This window comes from Myxocyprinus asiaticus, chromosome 36 (assembly GCF_019703515.2).
Source record: "Myxocyprinus asiaticus isolate MX2 ecotype Aquarium Trade chromosome 36, UBuf_Myxa_2, whole genome shotgun sequence".
NCBI classification, from domain to species: Eukaryota; Metazoa; Chordata; class Actinopteri; order Cypriniformes; family Catostomidae; genus Myxocyprinus; species Myxocyprinus asiaticus.
The window spans coordinates 38,194,941-38,217,769 of NC_059379.1; the positions used below are offsets into that span (position 1 = coordinate 38,194,941).

Below are 22,829 nucleotides of genomic sequence, written 5' to 3' on the forward strand. Positions count from 1 at the left end.
ATTTATATAATCAGCCATTGGAAAGAGTATCAGAGTTTAAATATATTGGTGTCTGGTTTGATGAGAGGTTGAACTGGAAGAGGCATAGTACTACAATTGAAACAAAGTGTAAATATTATCAGTTGTATGCATGCAGTGGCCATCTTTTATTGGGGTGCTTATCACTGCTCATTATTAGCTATCTATCAAAGTTTATTCTATTCTAGTATGGATAATGGGAGCATAGTTTTTGGATCGGCAGCTAAATCAGTCTTGAAAAAATTGGATGTGATACAGTTTAGAGCAAACGTGTGTGTGTGCGTGTGTATGTTTGTGAGCGTGTCAGATTGCTGTCATCAGCTGGAAAACAAAAGATGACAAAAGCTCCACTTATTGATGCCCTGGTATATATATATATATAATAATAATAATAATAATAACTGTCTTTCCCATTCATTTTCAGTGGTCGGTCAATTATGACAATGAATGTGACCATTTAAAAAAAAAAAAAAAAATGTATGACCACTTAGACTTATTGAATCAAGCCCAATTATTTATATTTATGTTCAGATGGCAAATGGAGGAAAAGTCACCAAGTCTTGTACTGCTCAGATAAAGGAACCCCCCTTTTTTTCAGTAAAAAATGACCAAATACCATAGGAGGGTTAATGGAAGTTCACTCACTATTACACAGATTAAAGGAATTAGGTGTAGTTGTATATTTTTGCCGAGTGACACATGTTGGGGTGCTAGGGAATGAGGTGGTTGATACATTAGCCAAAACAAACAACAACAAACACTATAAAGAGGGAAACAGATGTGCATGTATGTGTAAAATGCCAAATCTATAAAAAGTTAAAACTTAAGAAATATGGCAAAATGGAACAGAAGTAGCACTGGTTGGTGACTTTGTAATATAATGCAGCCAGTGAGAGGGAACAGTCCATGGGGATAAAATAAAAAAGGAAGAGTTTATTCGTAGTGTCGCACAGATGCATCACCCACGCAGCAAGACGTGTAATGTGCAGTAGGTGGCGGTAGTACTCCTTAAGGAGTGAATGGCCATTAAACAAGCAGAAGCAAAAGCAGCTGTCGCATATCTCCGCCTTCTCTTCAGCAGCCCTGCTAGTGTTCCTGAGCGAAGACTTCCGGAGCTCGCGCTTTAACTGCAGGTCTCGAGAAGCCAATTCCCCGTGAAATACAGTGTAAATAAATTATTTGATCATTATAGTATCGATCTGCTCAAGTAACGTAATCTCGATAAATTAGATTGCAGGGAAGCGTTGGTGTTTGTGTGAGATAAGCAGTATTAGCATGTGTCAGATCGTACACACGTCAGCTGCAGACTGACACACAACTCTGATCGAGTTTAATTCACCCACTGAGATCATGATTGGGGCATGCAGCTGTTTGAGCTGGACACAGACTGCATCAGATTGAGTAAGGCCAAGCCGAGCGTTGCTAGCAGCGGCTGTCTGAAACTGAGCCTCGCCTTTGTGTTTACATCCGGCAGAAATACATCAACAGCGGCCGGAGCTCCGCGCAGCTCACCGAAGGTAAGGTCACCTCGAGCAGGCCTGTGTGTGTGTGTGTGTGTGGGTGGGTATGATCCTGAAAACATCGCCTCTGCTCGAGTTCAGAGGCTTTAAACTGTTCGACATAAGATAAAACTACGCATAATAGAGTACCACAATAAGAGACCATTGTATAGTTGTAGTATCATCGATTGGATTTAACACACTTTTCGTTAAATTAGAGATCAATGCAATCGAATAATATCCGTCATTTAAAATTACTTTTCAGTTAAATAATGTAGGGTGGGTTGCACCAACCAGGATTAATCTTAAATTTAGATTAAATCAAGGTTTATCTGATAATTCTGTTGCACCAAACTTTAAACCTTGTTTAAAAATAATGAGGGTTACATTTTTACCATCGGTTTGATCCTGATTTCAATTTCACTGTAAATCTGAATTAACTTTAATCCTGTTGCTGCAATACTTTAAACTCCTATTTAAATTTCAGATAGGGATTAACTTTAAACTTGCAGCTGTGGTGGTTTAAATATAAAAACGGATCTACAATTAAACATGAATGACTTAGTAAACGAACAGTGGATGTACCGTCAACCCTGTGCGAGACGTTTATCATATTATTTGTGTTAATTATGATCCGAAATCTTGGGCCATTGGTCGCGATACGTGCTTTCAAATTCGGGCAGCTCGTCTCGGTGGCGGCACTTATCCGGTTCCTCATCCTTTACATGCGGACAAGGGACAGAGACATGTCTCTCAAGTACAAGCGAGAAGAGAGCGTTATTTGGCATTTAACAAGAGCAGTAACAAGCAACATGTGATCGTTATTAGGGATGGGCGATACCACTTATTTTCTTTTCGATCCGATACCAATAATATCAAATCCAATATCGTGGTTACCAATACCGATACTAATATAAATTATTGTTTTATTTATTTTTGTTTTTTTTTTACGGTTTCTTGGGATAAAATGGGTAATTTAAAATATTATTTTGTCATAATTCATCTTTTTTTTTTTTTTTTTTTTTTTTTTTACATTTGTGAGCCTAAACAGAAAATTATTGGACTTCTGTTTCGTTTACCTTTACAAAAATTAACCATGGTTTCACTACAGTAACTATAGTTTAACCACGGTATTTAGTTAAACCGTAGTTACCACACAATTAACCATGGTTACTACTACAATATTACTTTAGTAAAACCATGGTTAGCTATTTTGTTTAATTACTTATTAACAACAATTACACACAATTATAAGGAATGTCACCTTTAGATACAGTATGTTGTTATTTTAGCTGAATTTACCCCAGAAGCAGTGGTGTAGTAGTGTCTGAAGAGGTGGGCATACAGTGAATTTATGAAAGACCCCCCCCATAAAAAAACCTAAAAAAAAAACCAACCTAAAAAAAAAAAAAACCACACATGCACCCTATCTCTAAAATACATTTACATTTATATACAGTACATATTTAAATAAAATAAAAGTGTAAAATTAATTTTTTCCATTTAAATTTTTTTTTTACTGTTGTAATTATAGCCCCACATAAACTTAAAAACACATAAAAATAAAATGTATATCAGGGTAAGTTTTTGGCTGGCATGGTGTACAGTACACTATTAAGAACCATGGTATCTTGATGTTAAATATGTATTTAAATTAATAGGTGTCATTAATGTTCCTTTTATTAGGCTATTATGAAAATTGTTAATACTTTATTATTACTCTAACTAATAAACTAATTTATAATACGCAATAAACTGTTAAGCGTTGTAGCTAATGAGTGTAACAATGTTTGTTAACACATTATGTTGTATTAATATCTACATATAGTCTAGATATGAATGGTTATTTGTTTTATTTGTGTACTTTAATGTGCTTTTCTGTGTATAGTGAAATTGTTTTCCTACTTGGAAATATAAATTGAAATGATTTGATATCACGAGGAAAAGGCACCACCGACACCAGTAAAAGGCAAAAAAAGAGCATAAAAAGCTAGCAGGGGTATAATAACATGCTGTATTTTCACAAAATGTAATTGCATAAGATAAATCTAAATCTATATACAAATGTTTATGTTTATCAGGGAAATAAACATGTTGACTTCTTAGAACATTTATGTAGCAGGGTGTATCGTATCTTACCGGTTTATGACATAAAAATAATTAAAAACTAGCAAAGTGCGCAGAGCTCGTCATTCATACGTCCAACCCCCGCATGGTGCCATGTGACTCCCCCAGATTAAAAGTTTAATCTCTGATTTGTTAAACTGTATTTAAAATTAAGTGGTGCAACGCAACTCAAATTAAAATAAAATTTAGATCAACAAACCCTCTCAACTCTGCTTAATTTAATCTTTATTGGTGCAACCCACCCCTAATGTGTGGTTGTTATGTGTTCCTCAATAGTGACATCACTGATGCCTGTAATGAGCTTTCCCTGAAACCTCTGCTGGCCTGCCAATTTACAAATGTCACAATGAAAAATTGACAGCGCGATTGATGCACGATGCGTATATAAGCTAAAAAACAATTTGCAAAGGACACACTAAAAGTTTGTTATTCGCTGGTGATGATCAAGTGCGTACTTTTAAGTGTTAAGCAAGGCATGTGCAGAAAGTATACTAATATACTTCTCTTTATAAATCTGTAGTATGTACTAGAGATTGGACCGAGTACTTGAGTACTCGAAAGTAACAGCAATGATCAATCATGAGTGATGTGACTTCACAAAATTTTTAATTCAGTGTCAACTGCACACGTGTCAAACAATGGCCTTATTTTTTTTATTTTTTAGATTAACATTTTTTTATTAATTCATATATTAACTAATAAAAGCAAAAACATTTACAAACAGAATCAATACTTAACCCCCTCTATTACTACCCCTCCTCACCCCCTCGCCCCCTCCCAATCCCCAACCCCACCCACAAGAACACCCCAGTGGTCCCACATGATTATAGACACACAAAATCAAATATTAAAAAATAAAATAAATAAAATATAAAAATCACACCCACAACATCTACACCTCTCTCTCCACTGTCCCTCCCCGAGAGCCCTCCAAAAATGCCAGACATTTGCCCCATTTTCCCACAAACAAGTCCAAATTACCCAATCCTCTAGATACCCCTTCTTCCACCTCCCCATCTCCGCACACCACTCCGGAAATGATGGCGCTCTGTCCGACTTCCAACCCCTTAAAATAACTTGTCTGCCAATCATAACACTTGTCAGAACCCATACATTTGTCCCCCAAATTTATGACCGCCCCATCACCCAAAATACAAAGTCTGGGGCAAAGTAAAACTTGAGTGCCCAAAACGTCACACAAATAACTCTGAACCCTCAACCAAAAATCTTGAATCTTAACACACCCTCAAAAGACATGAGTTGTGTCTCCAACTTCTGATTGGCATCGCCAGCAGGTGGGTGTGTCTTTAAGACCAAGCCTATATAATCTAGAGGGGGTCCAATAAAATCTATGTAAAATCTTAAATTGCATAAGGCGAACCCTTGCATTTCTAGATGCAGACTTGAAATTTTTTAGAATCCTAGTCCACACTCCATCCTCCAATACCAAATTCAAATCTTTCTCCCATAATCTCTTGATAGAAGTTAAAGCTCCGTCCCCCAGACTCTGAATTAGCAGGGAGTAATACACTGATGCCTCATGACCTTTTCCAAAAGCAGCAATCACCTCTCCCAAAGCACCTGCCGCCTTAGGCGGGGGGGGGGGGGGGGGGGTGCTACTCCCAAAAACAGTAGAGAGCATGTGGCGCAGCTGTAAATACCTGTAAAACTGAGATCTGGGAATCCCAAAATGATGACCCAAATTCTCAAAAGATCTCAACAATCCACTCTCATACAGGTCGCCGAGTGTAGTAACCCCCATCACTATCCACTCTAACCAATAGAAAGGGGACTTGTTGATGCATAATTTGGGGTTCAGCCATATGCTTGAAGCAACATTTAAATAAATGTCCGCATTAAATACTCTGAACCTCTTGTCCAGATCACGTGCAAATGTGAAATAACGGGGTGTGACTTCTTCGGTTAGTTAAATAGAAAGGCTTTGCAATGGAAAAATAGGGGCAAGAACTTCCTGTTCAATAGAAAACCAGGGAGGGGCTCTTTCAGGTGGAAGCGACCAATGAGCCAAATGTCTGAGACTGAATGCATAATAATAAAACACAATCTTGGGTAGGCCTAGCCCACCTTTGTCAACCGGCCTATGTAACTTGTTGAAATGTAATCTGGGACGTTTACCATTCCAAATGAAGGACTTCGCCATGTTATCAAATTGCTTGAAATAAGAGAGGGGGACATCTACAGGGAGAGATTGTAGCAGGTAGTTGAATTTTGGAATACAATTCATTTTAATAATATTAACCTTCCCAATCATAGATTAATGTGATGAAGCCCACCTGCTCACATCACTCAAACCTTTTTATTAAAGGGTCGAAATTAACTCTAACTAAATCAGACAAATTTGTTGGGAATAAAATGCCCAAATACTTAATGCCCTGTTTGGGCCACTGGAAGGCGCCGGCTGAAAAGCCGTTACTGGGCAGTACGCTGTCAGAGCCAAAGCTTCGGATTTAGAACAGTTGACTCTGTAACCTGAGAATTTAGAGAAGGAACTAAATCTTCTTATTGTTATTATTGTCATTATTATTACTACACTAAAATATATTACCATAAAAATTTCTTAACTCTAATATAATGGTTCCAAAAATAATGATGAAAAGTGGGCTGAGACCTTATCACAGCAGATACAGTGTTAAGGTTAGATTCCCCCCCCCCCATTTATTCTTCACTATAAATATTTTAAATATTTATTTTTAAGAGGACTCAAGTGTGAACACCCTTTCTTGAACTGTATTTCTAATGGCAATAGAGCATGTTTACCTATTACTACATTTTGGTCAGAAGGAAACACTAGGATTTTTTTTTATTCATTTTTAATATTATTAGTAATATCGACGTTCAAATTGCAATCACAGTATTTTTCAAAATAATCACAATTAGATTTTTCATCCAGATCATTCAGCCCTAGTAACGGTAAAAATCCTGATCAGAGCATTCCTAATTTGTGATAATCTTGGAAGCATTAAGCAAATCATTAGTGTTTTCCACTGTATTCACTTCCCAGCAAATTATTAATGGCTACATAATTTTTAGGTATCACAGCAAAATAAAATCCTTAAATTACTTTAAACCTTTCATTTATTTACAGTAAATGGTCTTTTTTGTATTGATTAAAAAAATAAAAAAAAGTCACAAAATATTTTTTTGTGGTGGGGCTACTGAAAATGTTGTCAGGCCAACTGCAATAGTCTATTGAAACAAATCCTTATTATTGAGCCCTACGCTTAAGTTAAATGGCTTTGGAATGACATGAGGGTGAGTAAATTGACATGAAAATGAATATTCCTTTAATGTGACATGTGGTTTGTTTTACAGACACTGGACTCCAGGTCTTCTAATGTAGACATTTCTACCTCATACTGCCCCCTACATCAATCCCAGAATCCTCTGCTGCAGCTGAACACTGGATTGCCGCTGTGACATCCTGCACCTCCAGATCAGGGACTGCCTCACTTACAGGATCTCCACCTCACGCGGCTGTCTCTGCTTACCTCACTTCTTGTTTGCGTGTGGTTTCACCGGCACGCTGGACTTCAAAAGCTGGGTGGAAACTCATGGGATACAAACATGTCAGAAGTTGGAGAGCGTCGGCCAGTCAACACTGACTATGCCGTTTCTGTGCTGGAGCAACTCAAGTTCTTCTATGAGCAGAAGTTGTTGACTGACATCACTCTGCTGGTGGAGGACAATGAGTTCCCTTGCCATAAGATGGTGCTGGCCACCTGCAGCTCGTACTTCAGGTGGGTTTGTGTTTGAATAATGTCATGGACCCTCTGTCTCCATCTACCTTAATATCACTCACAAAAAGACAAAACTTAATTCTCATCACTTCTTTTCTCTTAATAGATGGCTACCATAAAACAAGGTATATCATATAATACAAGTATATCCCATCAAAATATTTTGTCTATTTCTTTGATAATAGTCACTTGCAAGTAAAGCAACCGGGAGTTCTTAATCTGAGACACTCAAACTTAGTTTTCATTTTTTGAAATAACTACCTTTCAAAACTCAAATCAACTGTTACACTGGCAGCCAAAAGTTTGGAATAATGTACAGATTTTGCTGTTTCGGAAGGAAATTGGTACTTTAATTCACCAAAGTGGTATTCTACTGATCACAAAGTATAGTCAGGACATTACTGATGTAAAAAACAGCACCATCACTGTTTGAAAAAAGTCATTTTTGATCAAATCTAGACAGGGCCCATTTCCAGCAGTCATCACTCATACACCTTATCCTTGAGTAATCATGCTAAATTGATCATTTGGTACTAGAAAATCACTTTCCATTATATCAAACACAGCTGAAAGCTATTTGGTTCGTTAAATGAAGCTTAACATTGTCTTTGTGTTTGTTTTTGAGTTGCCACAGTAATGCAATAAACTGGCATGTCTTAAGGTCAATATTTGGTCAAAGATGGCAAAAAAGAAACTGCTTTCTCTAGAAACTCAATCATTGTTTTGAGGAATGAAGGCTATACAATGCTTGGAATTGCCAAAAAACTGAAGATTTCATACAAAAGTGTACACTACAGTCTTCAAAGACAAAGGACAACTGGCTCTAACAAGGACAGAAAGAGATGTGGAAGGCCCAGATACAACTAAACAAGAGGATAAGTACATCCGAGTTTCTAGATTGAGAAATAGACGCCTCACATGTCCTCAGCTGACAGCTTCATTGAATTCTACCCAGACAACACAAGTTACATGTACAACAGTAAAGAGAAGACTCAGGCAGGGGTGCAGGTTAATGGGATGAATTGCAAAGAAAAAAACACTTTTGAAACAGAAAAACAAAAAGAAAAGGTTAGAAACACAGACATTGGACAACAGATAATTGGAAAAGAGTGTTATGGATCTTAACCCCGTTTGAGCTTTTGTGGGATCAGCTAGACTGTAAGGTGCGTGAGAAGTGCCCGACAAGACAGCCACATCAATGGCAAGTGCTACAGGAAGCGTGGGGTGAAATGTCACCTGAGTATCTGGACAAACTGACAGCTAGAATGCCAAGGATCTGCAAAGCTGTCATTGCTGCACGTGGAGGATTTTTTGATAAGAAATCTTTGAAGTAGTTTAAGAAGTTCTGAACATGTTTTCCAAATTGTAACAGTAATTTTTCACATTATTAATGTCCAGACTATACATTGTTATCAGTTGAATGCCACTTTGGTTAATAAAAGTACCAATGTCTTTCCATAAGAGCAAAATCTGTACATTATTCCAAACTTTTGGCCTGAACTGAACAAATTAAATTTGCATTGGTGTATAGTTGAAAATGGCAAGCAGAGAAGATAAGCAGCTGAGAGAGAAACCCACAGCCTCGTTCAAGTCTCATGTCTGGAAACTAGTGATGGGAAAATGAAGTTTTCTGGAGCAACGGGGTTCATTACAAGAATATTAAAATTTGTTTACTACTCGAAGCTTCTGTACAAGGTTCAAATTAATGCCATGTGGTGGTCAAAAAAATTAAACGCACATAGTAAGCTGCTGTGGCTGACAAAGTTTTGTAGCAAAAATGTATCATCAATGCTATTATTGTTTTTGTGTTTTGTTCGGTAAAGTAATTGTTCGCTCAAGCCTCAAGGGCTTCATACTTTATATTAGTAAAGAAGATTATGTGATTTAAAAAAAACAACAAAAAAAACAACGAGAGTAAATCAATAACTGATTATTAATGTGTAGATTGGAAAATGAATATGCTAAAGCTAGCGAGTAACATTCTATTAATAGGGGAGTGAAATGTGCTTATGTGACTTACTTGGGTTTCAAATGGGTTCAAACTTGTACTGGGATTTGTGCTTCTTTTGAACCAGGTACTGAAGCAGTCATGTGGTTTTCAGGTCAATAATGCTTCGGATGTCACAGATCACATGATTTTTTTCCAAAAACTGAATGAAGCTTTTTTTTTTTGACAAGCTTCTAAGCTTTGTTGTCTAACGTCACATCACTACTGAAAACATGTACGATTTGCAGTCATTTACAACAGTAGTCAAAAAACTTTGATAAAACAGTCACTGTTTGCAGATATTGCTCAACAAGAGTGCTGGAAACTCATGGTATTACATCGAACTAGGGTTGAGCTATGTGTTGATTTTCATCAATTTTAATGAGATAAAAAAGTTCGTCAAGACAAACTTTGATGTTGGCTTGAGAAAGCCTAGCCTTAAAGTTTGTAGTTGTAAAAGCTTGAAGTTTGAAGGTTTTAAGTTTGAAGTAGTTACAAGTTTTAGTAATTTTAAATGTTCAAAGTTTAAAGATTATAAGACCATTCAGTCTATCAGATAGATAGATATGTTCTGGTTCAGAGATATGTGATTTGTTACTTGGTTGCTAGGGTAACCCCATCTGGTTGCTATGCAGTTACCAGGGTGATAATTAAAATGGCTCCTTACCATCCTGAGTGAAATAAGTCAACCAGAAGTCTCTACGATGTTCTGGTGCAGAGATGTGTGATTTGTTACTTGGTTGCTAGGGTAACCCCATCTGGTTGTTAAGCAGTTACCAAGGTGATACTTAACATGGCTCCTTGCCATCCTGAGTGAAATGAGTCAACCCGGAAGTTTCTACGATGTTCTGGTGCAGAGATATGTGATTTGTTACTTGGTTGCTAGGGTAACTCCATCTGGTTGCTAAGCAGTTACCAGGGTGATACTAATCAAGGCTTCTTGCCTGACTCAATGGAGCCAATCCGCAAGTCTCTAAAACATTCTGTTCTGAAGATATCCTTGTGAGACATTTTGAATGGAAGTTAATGGGGGTGTGGTTGCTAGGGTGCTGTAAATGGTTGCTAGGGCGTGGCTAGCCAGTGACCAGAGTGATTCTTATTGGCTGCTTACTAACCTGACTCAAAAGAGCCAATCCTCAAGTGTCTACGACATTTTGTTCTGAAGATATCCTTCTGAGCCATTTTGAATGGAAGTCTATGTGGGTGGTTGTTAGGGTGCCATAAATGGTTGCTAGGATGTGGCTATGCCATTTCCAAGGTGATACTTAGAGGGATTGGTATCCCAATTGAAATGAGCCTGCCCCCATGTCTTTATGTCATTGTGATTGGGAGATATGATCCCTTAAATTTCAGTATCTTGTCATAGTAGGAAAAAAAATGTTTTCATGGGCGAGACCCTTGCCATAGTATGCCTATGGGACATTTTCGTGAGATTTTTTGCCCCCCAGGGGTGCACCGTATGCCCAATCCCTTAGAAAAGTCATGACACCTCATTCGTGGGTTGCGAGCAACACTTATAATAAGTATGTGAGATTACAATTGTGATGTTTTGCTCTGCAAGCACTACTAATAATAAGTATGTGAGATTACAGTAGTGATGCTTTGCAAGCACCACCTATAAGTTTAAATAGAATTTCAGTATGTTGGCTTTCTCAAGCCAACATAATAATAATAATAAGATTAAACAGAATTTCAACTAGAATGTACTCATTGTATATCAAACAATTTGTGTGTATATTTATAAACCCCTGCAGATAGAGACGCACCCTCTAGTGGTTCGAGCTGAGCAGCGCAGCAACATGAAATAATTTCAATTTCATAAATTCAGCTCGCAAAGTTTGTCAATGATCGCTTGCCAAATGTTGGCTATAGAGGCTGTACACTTGAAACACATCACCGAACAAAGCAATAATTAGCGATCTATCTGAATCATGGTAAATGGAGTGGTGGATGTATGATTCTCCCATATATAGCCTATCCATATGATTTGAAATGAAGTGCCCGTAACTGTCACGTAACTAACGCTTTATTGTGTGTAAAAAGAAAAGGAGACCATTCATCAACATTTGCATCCCGAGGCCAGTTATGGTCTTAAGCTGGTGAATACCTGCATGATGGACGAAGGGCGTTTTCAGACCTGTGTACCGTTTGCTTTGTTCCGAAACGGGGACTAAATTGTTACAATGTTGCATTTTCTTCTTGGTCCGTTTTCATAAGGCAACATTTCAAAATGGACCAAAATTGTCATTAAAAGTCACATGTGAGTAAGCTGTCCCCTTATTAGTCACTATGTTTGTTCGCTGTTCCAGGATTAAACTCATCCATTGATATACCGGTTAAAATTATATGCCTGTAAAAAATGTGTCAACCATTACAAATTCTAGAGAATTTTCGAGCGTCGCCAGTTAGAGGTTGTGCTCCAAATACAGATTATCTGTCACTTGGATGGATACGAGTTGTAAAGTTTCTGTCATGTTTAATTTTATCCGTCATTAGTTGCTTTTGCATTATTTCTCCATTGAAACGTGCCTGTTCTCACAGATCTCTATCTCTCTCCCTCTCTCGCACATTCACACACAAACAACAGAGTAAAGCCGTGTAAAAATGTTTTTCAACTGTCAAAAATTTGCTAACGCCGTCCTACCCGTGTTCTGTCGCTATCCAAAAGAGAGAAATGATTGTACTAAAATTACCTCAGGAATTATAAAACGGCTCCTATTTTTAACGTGCATTTATATCTAATATAGTTGCCAAAATGCTATATCGATGTTTTGATGATGAATTAAAGAGAAGTGCTGATCTACAGATGTCTTCTCCAAAGATCCCTCAGTTATGTTCATGGTTTTTATAGGGATATTGTTTGTGTGAGAGAGTTCAGTTCTTCAGGGCAATGGAGGAGTCAGGAGACAATGAAGCAGTTCAGGAAAGTCTTTTTATTTTCTGCCTTTAGCGTTTGTATTGTTGGCTGCTTTACCAAACACTCAATTCATGCAGATTCTTCACAACACTCAATAACAAACTTTTAATACTCTCAGTACACGCCGACACCGTGCTCTTGTGTTGCTATCTCCCTCCACCAAAATGATGCGCTAGTGCGCCTTATCAGGTCTCCCTCTGCCATCACTATAACGAGACAGGTGTTAGAGATAATTACAAGGTGACAAGCCTCACCGCTCTCTCTGGCTGTGTCTCATTTGGAAGGCTGCGTCCTCCGGAGGTCGCATTTGTCGGCTGCATACATCATCGAGGCTGTCTTGTTTCAGAAAAGCGAGTAGGACACTTTGAATGCAGCCTTCAAATGCGACCTTCTTTCATGGGAATTCGGAGGATGCATGAGATGGATCCTTAAAAAAAAGTGTCAGTGATTGTCAATGCCGCTCCCGATCTGATCAGCCGCACGTGACATGTTCAGTTGGAATGCGTGCACACGTGCAGCTGATCAGATCGGGTATTTTTACACATCCTGTGAAGCGTCAGTGTTGCTCTAGGGGGCTTACACACTTTTGCTTCACTATGATCAATGACTGAGTCCATCAAAAGATTAAAGTCTCCTCCCAATATTACAGCATGAGGGGTGCCAGTGGCTTGCAACATCCCTTCAAGATCTATAAAAAAGCCCTGATCATCAATGTTAGGTGCATAAATATTAGCCAAAATAAGACTTTGTCCCTGAATTTCAAAACAATAATGACTCTTCCTAATTTATCTTTACTCTGAGACATTTGAATTGTAGATGTTTACTTATCAGCATACTGACTCCCCTGCTCTTACTTGAGCCAGCACTATAAAAAACATGCCCACCCCATAACTTTCCAAATTTTTCAGCTTCCTGCGGAGAAAGGTGCATTTGTTGAAGAAACACTTTATCATATTTACGCTTAAGAAGAGAAATTACCTTCCTTCTTTTTATGGTGTGCCCCAACCCATTCACATTCCAAGTGGAGAGAGACAATCCACTCATATTAGAATTTGACATTTTGACATATAAGAAAAAATAGATTATGTGTCAAAAACAAATTTATAAAGACCACATTCCAACATTAGTGCACCCATTAGAACCCGAACATCCCCCAAAACCAAACAAACAGAAAAAAGAAAAACGTGCGCATTAACTCCGTGCACGACAGCGCCAACTGACGCTCATCCTTCCAAACTCAGTCCATGAACGCCTATGTGAGTCCCTGCGACAACTTTGCCGTCGGATTACTCAAGTCCGGTGTTTCTATAAAAATTTTGTGAGACAGAATTACACAGCAAAAGATAATAGGCGGAATAAACACAAAGAGCATGTAGATTCATCCATAAAACTGTCCTGAAGGTGTGTTACTCTACAAAATAAACTCCAGTTGCTAGGCGGAACCAGCACAAAAAAAAGTGCTCAGTTCCCTCAAACAGTCAAGCGAATGTTCAGTGAGCTGGTCCACTCGGCTGCAATGTGAGTACCACAAGATGACTTACTCCATTGACTTTATGAAGGACATCGCTTGCTGTGGGCATGTGAATGTTTTACAGCCATCCTTAGCATCTGTTCTCAATTTGGCTGGGAATATCAGTGCAAAAGCGAACTTCCATTGATGTAAAAGTTTCTTGCATTCCTTGAATCGATCACGTTTCTCTCTTGTCGAAATCGCAATGTCTGGGAACAAGAAAACGCTGTTGTTCTTCCAAGAAAATCTTGCTTTACTCCTCGCCTCGCATAACACAAAATCTTTATCGGATGATCTCAGAAATAGTTCGCCGTTCACACGTCCGATCCTCGCATGGCGTCACGTGACTCCTTTTTGAACTAAATATATCATTAATGAAATCTTGTTTTATTACGTATCGTATTTCAATTGGGATATCATTTATTACAGCTGACAGTTATGAGCAAACAAGGTTTTAACAAGATCAAACTGAAATTCATGGCTGTTTAATACTTCTGTGTACCAATTTGAAGGCAGCTTATTGGATAAATACAGGTAAACGTCATATGCGACTACGCATCACTTTACGGAGAGCTTACGACCTACTAGTTAAGTCTTGCCTTAAGAACAGGTGGTGCAACCAAATTAAGCACTGACTTAGTTACAAACTAACTAGTAGTTACTAAGCCCTTAGTGTGAACTTTACGTCTCAACTTAAGTGAGACCTTACGCACAGCTGGTGCAACCCTACCCAGGTGTGTTACAGCTCTGGAAAATAGTGGTGCTGGCTGCTAACGGATTCCTGGTGGTTATACATTTAATTCCTTTGGAGTTCATTTGAGCTATTTCTTCTCAACACATTTTTGCAACTGTTATTAATGAAGTATTTCATTGTCTGGTGGTCATGCCTCAACAGGAGGGAATTTTCAAGAGTGTTGCATTTTTCTGATAGGCTTTTTAATATGCACATCTTAATACAGGGTGTTAGTCACTTTAAGCCACACCCTTCCTCCTCAAGAATTAAATAACACTTAAAAATAATTCTACTTAGCAGTTATTATGGTTGATATGGTTTGGAATTAGAAAAAATGTGCTAGGAAATAATATATAAGAATACTGAATTGCCTTAAAAAAAAAAAAAAAAAAAAAAAAAAGCAATCATCTGCATCGATTGGATTTTTTATTATTTTTTATTTTTTATAGTTTTTTTTTCTTCTGATAACCACAAAATCATTGAATGTTTTTTAATTTTATTTTCTCAAATCTGCTAGTTCCTAAAAGCAACTATCGGCGCTGATATTTCGGTCATCCTGGGAGAGCTGAAAGTTTATCTCTGATGTACTGAGTACAGTATAGCTAGTTCTGCTGAACTGAATATAGACCAAGCTTCACAAATGATTTGCTAAATTTTTGATTTTCATAATGGTTACTAAATTATGCTATTGAGACTTGGAGGACCATGTCTTTCTGTACAAAACTATCTGTCAATGAACAAATAAATAGACAAAAAGTAAATAATATTAACAAAAAGAAGCACACAATATATAACACATGTAGAGAGAGAGAAAAAAAAAATTTCTATTGCATCCTCAAACTAAATTGAAAGCTGAAAAATAAAAATAGGTCTTTAAGCTGAATTTAAAAGTAGCAGTTGGGGGATTGATCTAATATAAAAAGGTAGACCGTTTCACAGTCTGGGAGCTGCCACTGAAAAGGCCTTAGTCTTAAATTGTGAGTGAGGGACAGTAACTACTAAAACTTCTATGAAGATGACACCTTGCAGATGTGAGTTGAATGCTTTACCATCATCCCATGCTGTGTGAAAATGTACATTATTTGAGAGATAAGTGTTGGACTGAAGCTGGCTAATGCGCTAAATCTAGTGACAACACATGCGTTTGAAACATCACTTCCATCAGCTGAAAACCGCTGAATGCTTCCGTGTAGTGAAAAACTTTAGTATTTCATTTAAATACTACACGATGGCCGAGTGCATAGTGTGTCCTTTGAGATGCAGCTCAGCTTTTATCCATGAACTGACAGCTTTGACCATAGACAAATGACACTTGCGCTTTGCAAGTAGATAATAATACTTGGTTTGACCACTGTGTTTTCTGTGTTGTAGAGCCATGTTTCTGAGCGGCCTCAGTGAGAGCAAACAGACACATGTTCACCTGAGAAATGTTGACCCTGCAACGCTCCAGACCATCATAACGTACGCTTACACCGGCAACCTGCTCATCAATGACAGCACTGTGGAGCCGCTCTACGAGACGGCCTGTTTCCTTCAGGTTAGGAGAGTGTACATGCTAAATGAAGTTATAGCATTCGTCTCATCAAGTTCCAAGTTTACCAGGGTTTTGTCAGTCTATAAAACCGCTCAGTTTATGTCACTCATTAGCATTTTGTGAAAGTTTTGCAGACTTTAAGCAGCACAATCTAGCATTTTTAGGGGTCTAAACAACATGGTTTAAGCCATAGCATATTTGTTTTGATTTGATTATTTGGGATCCAGGTAGAGCAACTGCTGGAACCCTTGTATATTTGTTCTGAGGATGCTTTCTGGACACCATGAACATTCTGGAAAACCATTAATTTATTTATTTATTTATTTATTTATTTATTTATTTTTCTAAATTGTCCACAACTGTTTATCCCATTCGCATAAAATATGGTGTGCATAGTTAACATGTATCTTGTGAACACAAGGTCCAAACTTAAAACTTGGTAGACATGTACATCAGGAGAATGAACACCATTATCTCCCCCCAACTCCCCAAATTGCAGATCTTGTTTTCTTAATTAAAACTCTCCATTATTTGAGGAAGTTGAATTTTGGTGTGCTTTTCTTTGGTACAGACAAATGTAGAAAAATCAGCCAATAATTTCAATACTGAATGGAAGATCATCTTGAAATATGTGCATGATAAAAATGATTTAAAAGCATTGTGAACCCAATTTTGTGAACGCTGGCCACAAGGAACTTTTCAATTTGCTGTCCCTACTATATCAAACCACCATTTACTGGGTCAGTATACTGTATTAGAACTTTTTTTTTCACGAGTTTTTAGAGAATCACATTATTTACTTTACATTTATTTATTTTCTAATTGATTCATACTTGTATTCTCATCCTCTTAGGTGGAAGATGTTTTACTGCAGTGTCGCGATTACTTGGTCAAGAAAATCACTGCTGAAAATTGTGTCCGCATGCTGAGCATCGGTGACCTATTCAGCTGCACCGAGCTGAAGCAAAGTGCGAAGTGCATGGTGGAGCACAAATTCCCTGTCGTCTACCGTCAAGAGGCCTTCCTGCAGCTCTCACATGAGCTACTGCTGGATCTCCTGAGCAGCGATAATCTCAACGTGGAGAAAGAGGAGACGGTACGTGAGGCAGCCATGCTGTGGCTGGAATACAACATGGAAGCGCGTTCTCAATATCTCTCTTCAGTCCTTAGCCAGATTCGAATTGACGCACTCTCCGAGGTGACCCAACGTGCCTGGTTCCAAGGTCTTCCACCAAATGACAAGTCTGTGGTCGTGCAGGGCCTGTATAAGTCTATGCCAAAGTTCTTTAAGCCCAGACTGGGCATGACCAAGGAAGAAATGCTCATTTTCGTAGAGGCTGAACCGCCAGCTGAAAGCCATGTTATTGGTCCACGTCACATGGTCGTCTGTTACAGCCCACAAGCTGAGAAGGTCTATAAACTGAGTAGCCCGCCTGGAGACTTGCATAAAGTTGGTACATTGGTCACTCCAGACAATGACATGTTCATTGCCGGTGGACAGATACCACTGAAGAGCACTCTGGCTAGCCACGGCAGCAAGAGTGGCAAGCTGCAGGCCGCCTACTGCTCAGTGAACAGTTTCTACTGGCTGGATGCTCAACAGAACACCTGGGTTGCCAAAACGCCAATGCTATGCGCACGCACTAAGCCGTCACTAGTGTACTGTCAGGGTTTCATCTATGCGATTGGTGGTGATAATGTGGGTGGTGAATTGAATAAGCGCACAGTGGAGCGATACGATTGCGAGCAAGATGAATGGAGCATGGCGAGCCCTCTTCCCTGTGCCTGGAGTTGGAGCACGGCAGTAACGGCCCGCGATTGCATCTATGTCATGACCCATGACCTCATGTACTGTTACTTCCCTCGAGCGGACACTTGGGTTGAAATGGCCATGCGACAAACTAGTCGATGCTTTGCTTCTGCTGCTGCATTAGGAGACCTCATCTTCTACATTGGTGGTCTGCACGTGGTGGGCAACTCGGGCTTGCGTCTACCAACTAGCACCATCGATGGCTCCTCCGTTACGGTGGAAATATACAATGTCAACAAAAATGAATGGCGTCTGGCTGCCAACATCCCAGCCAAGCGGTACTCAGACCCCTGCGTGCGTGCAGTGGTGCTGCTGAACATGCTCTGCATCTTTATACGTGAGACGCACTTAAACGAGCGGGCAAAGTACGCTTTGTATCAGTACGACCCGGAGCTCGATCGCTGGTGCTTGCGGCAACCCGTGTCAGAGCGCGTGCTCTGGGACCTTGGGAAAGATTTCCGTTGTGCCGTTGGTAAACTATACCCATCCTGCCTTGAGGACTCTCCCTGGAAGCCGCCCACCTACCTCTTCTCAACTGATGGAGCTGAGGAGTTTGAGGTGGATGAGGACATGGAGTCGCTGCCTCACGTGTAGTGAACAGAATCTACTTGGAAACAAACCTGTAATTTATCCACCCTTCTGGAATAATGCTCTTGTATTTTATGGAACTCTTTGAAGTGTAAGAAAGATGAATGATGGGCTTTCTCGATGAGAACATTTTCCTTAAAAACTAGTATATTTATGGAGATCAGACATTTAATTGGAGTTTAAAACATTTAATTGAAAGGCTATAATTTGAACCCCACCCCTCTTCAACAAGCCACCTCACATGCGGTTTTGGTTCTTCTGATGTCATAGTGAGTTGTTCGCCCAAGAGCATATATGTTTCTCCAAAATACTGGCTAGTCACAAATTTTTTTAATTTCTGTGATCATACATTTGGCATTCTTTTTTTGACTATTTGATTTAAGTAGTTTAAGAAGTGATCATTTCAATTAAACCAACTGCAGTTAATAATATTAGCAACTGTACAAACCCCCAACATTTTGTACTGTTCTGTTCACGTTCGTCTTCCAGAAAGAAAGGATTTAATCCTTGTCGGCAGTATATGGGAGGGTCAACAGTCAGCAAGTTTTTTTTACTGGGTGTCATTTGACATTTGCCTTGACCACTGGTTCGGTGACTTTCTTGACTGTTGTTGTAAGACATACCTCTGTATCATCATAGTTACTTTACATACTCTTATTGGTTTATCTAATGATCCTTGATGAACTGGCTTCTTTTGACCCTCAAAAGTGCAGGTCTCACGTTCACACCACAAACACTCTATGGTTGCTCTAAGGTGATTTACAGCCTGGTCTCTTAGTTCGTTTACCATCGTCATGTAGTTTGTTTGTTTTTTTATCTTCCAGCTGCTTCTGTACTCTTGGGTGTTTGGACCTATTCTTTAAGCAGTGGTTCATTTGTAAAGGATGATCTTGATTGGCTTATTTCTAAAAGAGGGATAGTTCAACCAAAAATGAAAATTCTCTCATCATTTACTCATCCTCATGCCTTCCCAGATGTGTATGACTTTCTTTCTTCTGCTGAACACAAAGGACATACACAAAAAATATTTGTGTATATTCTGCAGAAGAAAGTCATACATATCTGTGATGGCATGAGGGTGATTAAATTGAGAGAATCTTCATTTTTGGGTGAAATCCCTTTTAAGAAGGGCATCATCACGCTCATCAGCAAGTTAATTTATATATTTGTCCTTCTCTTTGAGACAAATACAAAATATTGCTCGGCACAAGTACTTTTGTTTTCCATCAAGTGTTATGTTGGTTTGTTTTAAAACTGTTATACTTGGATACTGAAAGTGTGAAACTGAACTGAAACAGGTTAAAATAAATAAAAAGGCTACACTTCAACATAAGTCTCATAACATAAGAGTATTTTAATGCCCTAGTAAAAACTTATAATCTGAGATGACCGATTATTGATGATGATGATGATGACTATTGTTATTAGTAGTAGTAGTAGTAGTAGTAGTACAACACCAATTACAAAAAAGTTGGGACAGTATGGATAATGCTAATAAAAACAAAAAGGAGTGACAAAGTTGGGACAGTCGAGTGTTTACCACTGTGAAACATAATTTCTTCTAATAACATTTAAGCATTTGGGTACTGAAGACACAAGTTTAATTTAGAAAGCAGAATTTTCCCCCATTCATCCATTATGCTGGTCCTCACCTGCGCAATTGTATGGGGTCTTCGTCCTGTTGGAAAATGCAGGGACGTCCTTGGAATCGGGGACTAAAATCGAAATGTTTTTCATTTCAGTTTGTTCTGAGCAAAAACAGTATTTTTTTGTTCCACAGCCTCCTTTTTATAACGTTCTTTTTAAAATGACAGTACTCTGAGCTAAGGGCTGGTGAACTACCAATTGCAGTGTTGCCAGATCTCGCAAGAGAAACAAGCAACCTGTTCTGGAAAAAGCCCAAAATAAGCAATTCAATTTTTTCCTGTATGGTGGATTTATCAGCATAGAAATCATAAGCATAAAAAAAATTAACAGAGAAGTATAATTTTAATTACAGATCTGCTTCTCAGTCAAAACCCGGCAGCATCAAATCTAGATTAATTCTTCATATCTAACAATAATTCAGCAAAGACTTGGAAACAACCGAGAAATGTGCTTTTTACTTCCTGTTAATGTTTTCCTTTATCTGGATTAGGTTTGCCTATATGTAGTATTTATTCATAGTTGTTAAAAAGGTCTTCATTCACAGAATGCTACATCCACAACAGGCAATTAGGCAACGAAATGTGTGATGCAGCAGTTTCCTTCAGAATCAAAGCGTGTTTCATTTTTTTTCAGGCAACATGAAGTGCAGTTCCAAAAATGAACTGTTAAAAAACTGTGATAAACCCTTTGTCGTTTGGTTTCATGAAAAAATTACCAGAACGAAATTAACCGGTTATAACCGGTTACCAGCATTTAAAAATAAAGTTTTCACTCTGGAACAACTGAAAATCACATTGTTCCCATTTTCGGTTACGTTATGCATTAAATTTTGTTTGTTTTTCATTTTTCAGAATCCGAATGAGCTTTATTGCCAAGTATGCTTTCACAAGGAATTTGTCACAATGCAAATGCAACCGTATATACATACATATATACAAACATATACATTTAAACATATATACATTAATGACATAAAAATAAAAAATACACTGGCGGCCAAAAGTTTGGAATAATGCAAAAATGTTGCTGTTTTGGAAGGAAACTGTTACTTTAATTCTCCAAAGTGGCATTCAGCTGATCACAAAATATAGTCAGGACATTACTGATGTAAAAAACAGCACCATCACTATTTGAAAACAGTCATTTTTGATCAAATCTAGACAGACCCCATTTCTAGCAGCCATCATCACTCCAACACCTTATCCTTGAGTAATCATGCTAAATTGCTAATTTGGTACTAGAAAATCACTTGCCATTATATCAAACACAGTTGAAAGCTGTTTGGTTCATTAAATGAAGCTTAACATTGTCTGTGTTTGTTTTTGAGTTGTCACAGTATGCAATAGACTGGCATGTCTTACGGTCAATATTAGGTCAAAGATGGCAAAAAAGAAACTGCTTTCTTTAGAAACTCAGTCAGTTTTGAGTAGTGAAGGCTACACAATGCTTTGAATTGCCAAAAATAAATAGATATCATACAAAGGTGTACACTACAGTCTTCAAAGACAAAGGACAACTGGCTCTAACAAGGACAGAAAGAGATGTGGAAGGCCAGATGTAAAACTAAACAAGAGGATAAATACATCAGAGTCTCTAGTTTGAGAAATAGACGCCTCACATGTCCTCAGCTGACAGCGTCATTGAATTCTACACGCTCAACACCAGTTTCATGTACAACAGTAAAGAGAAGACTCAGGGGTGCAGGCCTTATGGGAAGAATTGCAAAGAAAAAGCCACTTTTGAAACAGAAAAACAAAAAGAAACAGTTAGAGTGGGCATAGAAACACAGATAATTGGAAAAGTGTGTTATGGATCTTAACCCCACTGAGCTTTTGTGGGAGCAGCTAGACTGTAAGGTGCATGAGACATGTCCGTCAAGACAGCTACATCTATGGCAAGTGCTGTCATTGCTGCACGTGGAGGATTTTTGATGAGAACTCTTTGAATTAGTTTAAGAAGTTCTGATTTTTTTTTTTTTTTTCAAATTGTAATAGTAATTTTCACGTTATTAATGTCCTGACTATAATTTGTGATCAGTTGAATGCCACTTTGATGAATAAAAGTACCAATTACTTTCCATAAGAGCTTTCCAAAATCTGTACATTATTCCAAACATTTGGCCACCAGTGTATGACTCGCTAAGTCAGACTTGATGACTGCAGCCAAAGACAGAACGTTCTGACGTGTAGACTGATGCTCCAGATCTTCTCCAATAAAGAATCCTGATGAAGCTGTACATATGTCTCCTGGTCTTCTCTTAGAGTTTCCAACAATAGAATCAGGCAATGGTGATAAACTGTGCAAAAAGTGAAACATATAGTTTATAGTGAGGTAATTTACAGTACAGAGGTCACTTCGAACGTTGATTGTAAAAACCCATTAACTTTATTCAGTTTTTTAATTTCTCAGTAACTTCTTTGACCTCGTGCAACCCCCGCTTCCATGTTGTATTTTGTCTTCACTATAAACAACGCATAATTTTAATTTACTTTTAATATTTTTCAACATTAACACATCTGTGGGTCATTTCATTTTATTATAAATATATTTTATTTTGTTATCACTGTACAATACAGTTCTGTTCATTAACATTAGTAAATGCATTGTATTTACTATGCATTTTCACCTTAAGAATAAATGTATTCATCCAAAAGCTGAACATTTTTGCTTTTATAGGCTTTATATGGAGTTAGGATGAAAA

The 22,829-nt window shown here is 38.1% G+C and overlaps 2 protein-coding genes across 2 annotated transcripts in view; both read left to right on the forward strand.

Annotated features, from left to right (window-relative positions):
* LOC127427157 (U6 snRNA-associated Sm-like protein LSm5) overlaps positions 1-22,829 on the forward strand; it is a 298,822-nt gene that overhangs the window by 211,178 nt on the left and 64,815 nt on the right. The gene's annotated exons all lie outside the window — the stretch shown is intronic.
* LOC127427108 (kelch repeat and BTB domain-containing protein 2-like) lies at positions 1,073-22,788 on the forward strand. The gene is made up of 4 exons (XM_051674479.1): positions 1,073-1,535; positions 6,978-7,402; positions 15,921-16,086; positions 16,937-22,788. Exons 2-4 carry the CDS (start codon positions 7,230-7,232, stop codon positions 18,485-18,487), a joined length of 1,890 nt encoding a protein of 629 aa, XP_051530439.1. The 5' UTR covers positions 1,073-1,535; positions 6,978-7,229; the 3' UTR covers positions 18,488-22,788.